This window comes from Priapulus caudatus, unplaced genomic scaffold (assembly GCF_000485595.1).
Source record: "Priapulus caudatus unplaced genomic scaffold, Priapulus_caudatus-5.0.1 Scaffold459, whole genome shotgun sequence".
NCBI lineage: Eukaryota > Metazoa > Priapulida > Priapulimorpha > Priapulimorphida > Priapulidae > Priapulus > Priapulus caudatus.
In genome coordinates, this window is record NW_014577520.1 from 72,892 (window position 1) to 79,211 (window position 6,320).

The 6,320-nt window shown below is 46.4% G+C and overlaps 1 protein-coding gene across 1 annotated transcript in view; it reads left to right on the forward strand.

Annotated features, from left to right (window-relative positions):
* The first annotated feature begins 414 nt into the window (after window positions 1–414).
* The window catches only part of LOC106810623, a 16,695-nt gene continuing 10,789 nt past the window's right edge, over window positions 415–6,320 (forward strand). Inside the window, exons 1-7 of the mRNA XM_014814047.1 lie at window positions 415–582; window positions 1,465–1,648; window positions 2,091–2,304; window positions 2,815–2,969; window positions 3,714–3,834; window positions 5,057–5,261; window positions 6,082–6,271. Coding sequence (XP_014669533.1) covers window positions 449–582; window positions 1,465–1,648; window positions 2,091–2,304; window positions 2,815–2,969; window positions 3,714–3,834; window positions 5,057–5,261; window positions 6,082–6,271 — 1,203 coding nt within the window. The 5' untranslated portion in view covers window positions 415–448. The remainder of the gene's footprint in view (window positions 583–1,464; window positions 1,649–2,090; window positions 2,305–2,814; window positions 2,970–3,713; window positions 3,835–5,056; window positions 5,262–6,081; window positions 6,272–6,320) is intronic.

The following is a 6,320-nucleotide window of genomic DNA, read 5'->3' on the forward strand; positions in this document are numbered from 1 at the left end:
TTTTCCAGGTGATGGCTGACTAGATGACTCTATGGTCTTTTCGTCATTCCTTTGCTGTATTGTTTACTATTCGCTTTGTTAAAATCCTTGTAATTACTAATATTGAAAGCGGTAAATAAAACTGTTATATCATATATCTATCTTATATCGTGGTGCAGGCCCCTCGTCCTATTATTCAGGTAGTTAAACAAAATAATGGGGATATTCCAGATAAAAGCACCAAACTTTTTTTCCATGTACTATCCATTGCCTTAGGTTTCAATTTTTGATAGGAGCAACTTCACCAGGATAGAGGAAGGCGGCCATCTTGGATTAATATAGCGGTCGCACGCTAAGCGGGGTGTAGTGGTTGTGGAAAGAGCGTCAGGAGGAGGGAACATTGAGAGACCACGCTGTTTCTACTACTTTCAGAGCTCTGCCGAAGGACGTTGGTTCGATTCCCAAGGACATGTGGCTGCCTAGCGTGTCGACACTGTGCATGACCTCCGGCACTGACCCGCCGTCAACGCCATCTGTTGTCAAGATGTTCACTAACTCGGTGACCATCCGTTGGAAGCCAGCCGTTGTCTACGGATCGAATAGGTGCGGTTTTCAAAATGGCCGCGATCAGTGTACAAAGTTACGAAGCGAAATTACGTCATTACTGTCCAATCGTCGAACAGCTCTCGTCATGTGACAGTCGTGTCATAGTGGAGGGACAGAGTTCATAGATGGTTATGTGTATAGCCATGGAAGGCATCTCTGTCTGGTATGAGCTACAGAAAGGAATAATAACGACTTCCCGAGGCGACTCGAAATAATTATTAAAATTATAAAATTATGTCTATATAAATCAGCGACATAATACCAATCGCTGACCAATCATGAGAGAAAATTTCCTCTGTGTCAATATTCCTACTGTAAATTTAAAATTATCCGGTAATCACCGCTGTAGTAGTCAGTAAAGGGTCCGCTCAGTTAATTCGCCAATAGGCGACTCGCCACTATGGCGTCCGTAAGTCGAACGCGATGTGCCGGTGGCGCCTCTAGCGGTGACCTATATTATTTTATTATTATTAAATCTGTATTGCATCTAATTCAGATACAAGTACATGTACTGAAGACTTTTTCATGGAGAAAAAATGTCTGAGTGATACAGTACAAAACAGTGCTATACAACATGAAGGAAAAATATATACAAAAAACGTCAGCATATTCTGTACAAGTAAAGTGTACAAGTGATTAAGATACACTTTAACATCATTTCGTTACTCATACGTACACCATTATATACACAATAACACATACACAGACATGCACGCACATACACACGAACGCACGCACGCACGCACGCACGCACGCACACACACACACATTTATATAAATATAAACACATATTCATTCAGAATACAACACATAATAGATTCATTGTTCTCCTATCTGCTCTATGTTGTTATAATTGTGTTTTCTACCTTGTGCTTGCAGGGTCGAGGCACAGCTGGTTCGCTGCTGCGAGGTGAAACAGATGGAGGAGGACATGGCTCCTAGTCTGGCACGACACATCAGCGTGCCTGTCGACGTCAGCAAGACCGTCGTAGGTGACCTGCAGACGGGGACAGTCTATAAGATGCTGATCGAGACCATAGTCAGTGTCAAGACGGACCTGAAGGTAAACTGTTGTGACGTCAGCTGGTGATATGTGACGTCAGGTGGGAATGTGACGTCAGGTGGACGCGTGACGTCAAGCACAGGTGTGACGTAAAATGTCATGTTTAACCAAAGTAATGACATATTCTTTAATATTGGTCCTAAGTTTTAATTGCCATGTAAACATGTAACATAGTAATACTGATCCGTACTGCTAGCGCACGCGTACTTATCCCACTCCAGCATCATCCTGCGCCATCATTATCATCATCCCCGTCATCGTCATCATCATCATCATCATCAGCAGCAGCAGCAGCATCGTCCCTTGCCACCATCATCATCATCATCATCATCATCATCATCCTCATCATCATCATCATCGTCATCATCATCATCATCATCCCTCGCCATCATCATCATCGTCATCATCGTCATAATCATCATCAGCGTTGTCATGCCTACAGGAGAGCGCCGAGTCGCGGCGTACCGTACATATCAGCTCTGGTGCGCTGCTGCTGCGCACGCCCGCGCCCTCTGAGCCACCGACGCTGCTCGTCACGGGCTACACTACGAGCACGGTGAGCCTGTGTTGGGAGAGGCCGCTGCTCTTCACGCCCATAGAGGCCTTCAACGACAAGGACAACGCAGGACCGAAGTACCTGCGCCGCAGGCTCATAGGTGCGTACGTGCGTGCGTGCGTGCGTGCGTGCCTGAAACTATTCCTCTAGATTGTCAGTCTTAGTCTTAGCCTTAGTCTCAGTCTTAGAGTACGATAAGCAAGTGTAATACTGTCGCGATGGTGGACAAGCCTAGCTCAGATCTACAGGGCCTGTTTATGGGAACGTCTCTCTATATATATGATATCTATGGCATGCGCGTGGGTTTTCACACTGTGTGGCTGGTAGCGCCCAGTGTTGGTGTTGCCCAGTGTTGCTCAGTTGTTGCTCACATGTTGCTCAGTTGTTGCTCACATGTTGCTCAGTGGTGCTCAGTTGTTGCCCTGTGTTGCTCAGTGTTGCTCAGTGTTGGTCACATGTTGCTCAGTGTTGCTCAGTGTTGCTCAGTGTTGCCCAGTGTTGCTCAGTTGTTGCTCACATGTTGCTCAGTGTTGCACATTGTTGCCCAGTTGTTGATCAGTGTTGCCCAGTTGTTGCTCAGTGTTGCCCAATGTTGCTCTCTGCGGCGCAGGCTACAGGCTGGAGGTGAACGGACAGCCGTACACGCGGCTAGGTCCGGCGATGCAGCACTGCAACCTCACCAAGTGTAAGCAAGGCAAGAGGTACAGCATGGCGCTTGTCGCCATCACCTGCACAGAGCAAGTGCGCAAGTACCGACGTAAGAAGGTGAGCCACCTAGCGAGAGAGAGAGAGAGAGAGGGTGAGAGGGAAAGGAGAGGAGAAGAGGAGAGAGAGAGAGAGAGAGAGAGAAAGAGAGAAATGAGAGAAGAGAGAGAGAGAGAGAGGAAAGAGAGAGAGAGAAGAGAAGAGAGAGAGCGAGAGAGAGAGAGCGAGGAAAGAGAGTGAGGGAGTGAGAGAGCGCGAGAGAGAGAGAAGCAGAGAGGAGAGAGAAGAGAGAGAGGAGAAAGGGGGAGGAGAGAGCAAAGCCTGGAGAGACGACAGCAGGAAAGGAAGAGGAGATGAGAGAGGAATGGGAGAGAGGATCGAGAGAGAGAGAGAAGAGAGAAAGAGAGAGAGAGAGAGAGAGAAGGAGAGAGAGAGAGAGAGAGAGAAGAGAGAGAGAGACGGAGAAAGAGAGTGAGAGACGTGAGAGAAAAGCAGAGAGAGAAGAGAGAGTGAGAGAGAGAGAGAGTGAGAGAGAGTGAGAGTGAGAGAGAAGGCGCCGGTGGGGATATATAATATTATATATTATACACATCATCACAGTTACTAATAAATTGCGTGAGTAATTATGCATCTATCTCTACATTGCCACATTGTACACAACTAAGAGTCCATAATAGAAAAGATAAAAAAAACAAGATAGAAAATAATATAATAGATTTGCTATTATAGACCCTTGACACTACCCATACCCTCACACCCCATCGTTTGCTAGCTTTATAGACTGTCACTGGCTCTTTCTTTCAGTCGAAGCTATCGAGCAGTTCGAGCGACAGTCGTGAGAGCAGTCTCATGCCGCAGGACGACTACGGCAACGACGAGGCCTTCTCGGAACTTGTCAACCTAGTGCTGCCCTCTGAACACGCAGGTCGGAACTAGCAAGCAGCTCATGTACCTTTAATGGGTGTTGCTAGAACACGGGCGTTGAAGGAGGGTGCCGTTACGTGGCAGCACTAGTCACTTCGTACGCTTCAAAGTCCAAATCTTCCACAGAAAGATTCCACAGTCATACTTCCGTGCTAGACATGGCCTTATTTCCCTAACCCTAACCCTTACCCTAATCCTAACCCTAACCCTTACCCTAATCCTAACCCTAACCCTAATCCTAACCCTGATCCTATCCCTAACCCTAACACATCATGTGACCCTCCTTCGACGCCTGTGTTCTATCAATCTCCACCTTTAATTTGCCCAAGCTGTAAATGAAACACGTCATATGCCACGCCGACCTTTACCGAACAATCACGAGGGTCGCCGAATTCATCTTGGGCGAAAAAAACACGACTTCCACAATGTTATTGTTCCTTCTTTTCACGGTCAGAAGAAATCGACTGACGTTAAGTGACAGTCTTGAGTGTTGTATGAAACAGACCGAGTCGCTATAGACCTCACTGTAGCGTGTGGGGGGACGCATCATCTTCTAGAATGCAGTGACATAGTCACTTAAAGTGATTACGTCACCATAAATAGTAAAAGTAAAAAAAATCCACTTTATGTAGGTATGTCCACTTTTTCGCAAAAATGTAAGTGATTCTGTTCACTTTTTATGGTTGAATTGCTGCATTATACTTCTTATTTTGCTATTCCGGTCGATGTGAACAAACACTTGTGACTCATACATAGCCTATAGCAAGCATTTAATGTCGTAATCTATATATCAAATCGCCCAGCTCTTTGGATTTTGAACTAGTTGAAAAACAATCTTATCAGGTAAGAATTTGAAGATACATTTAGTGCCGTTAGTATTTACTTTTCATGTAAAAAATTGCAACAGAAATTGTACAAATATACATAGAAAATATACATAGAAAATTTGTGACTTAGTCAATTTAAGGTCACCATGTACACCTGCCTGTGACATGGTTGGTCTCTCATGCACCTGTTTTTTAGTGTTGTTCTTTAGGGCTGTTCTTTAGGGATGTTCTTTATGGCTGTTCTTTAGGGCTGTTTGTTAGATTTGGTTAGATTAGGTAATTACACGTTAGTGTGAATATAATCCTTGCAACGTTTAACCGTTATTCTCTATATCACAACTACGTATCAAAACAGGACGTCCACTTGTCCTGACCGCTGAAGCATTGACGTTGCAGATCCGGTGTCGAACATCCGAGCATCCTTCAAGCAGGGCCGCGTACCCTGCTCCGGCCATATCCTGCTGGAGTGGTCTCCGCAGCGCGTGGTCGGTCTCGTCAACTACAGGGTGTTCTGGCACACGCTCGACAATCCGTCGGACATGCAGATCGTGTCGATACCGAAGGACGACGCCGGCTGCAGCATACCTATCCTGGCCGAGCGGTGAGCGGCTCTTCCACCTGCTGCTGATACCCCTCGCGCGTATGAGCGGCTGTTCCACCTGCTGCTGCTACCCCGCGCGCGTATGAGTGGCTGTTCCACCTTCTGCTGCTACTCTCGCGTATGAGCGGCTGTTCCACCTGTTGCTGCTACCCCGCGCGCGTATGAGCGGCTGTTTCACCTGCTGCTGCTACCCCGCGCGCGTATGAGCGGCTGTGACACCTGCTGCTGCTACCCCTCCACGTATGAGCGGCTCTTCCACCTGCTGCTGCTACCTCACGTGTTATCGACCAGCCATTCCATTCTCTGCTGCTACTCACTGTGCACTGGCACCTATCGCTATCTTTCGGTGCTACACAGTGTTCTATACTAACAATGCCACTTCCCGCTTACTGCATCCACTATTATATTGGCAATACCACCATCAGCTACTATAGCTTACTCAATAACAACTCCATATACGCAGCCCCGCTCACTGTAACCAGGCCTACTTCTAGATTTAAATGTTAGAAATACGTATAAACATCTTAAATTTAGTTTAGATAAAACTTAATTCAATTATGGATTAAAGATATATTTAGATAATATAGAAGATATACTTAGAACATATAGAAAGATATATTTAGATTATTTAGATTTATATATAGATTAAAGATTATAGATTTTATTAATAGATTAAATTTGCATAAAATTATTAACAGCGTTTATAACTGCCGAACGTCACCGCAGCCTAGATCGTCGGCGCCAGGTAAATAGTACAGACCGGACACCACACCTGGCCACATTCTCGACCCTAATTACAGGTATGTCGTCTCACCCACAGGTGTGTCTACGAGGTGAGTCTACAGGCGGTGTTTCAGACCGGGGAGAACGTGAAGCTACCTGGCGTGCAGGTGGTCATACCTGGCGCTCCCGGTGCGCCGGAGATCTGGCTGCGCAGACTAGAGGACGACCAGTTCACCGTGGAGTGGGGAGAGCCGAGACTGTACGGCGTCGCCATCGCAAACTATCAGGTGAGACGCGATGCCTCTGGCCTCTCTCTCTCTCTCTCTCTCTCTCTCT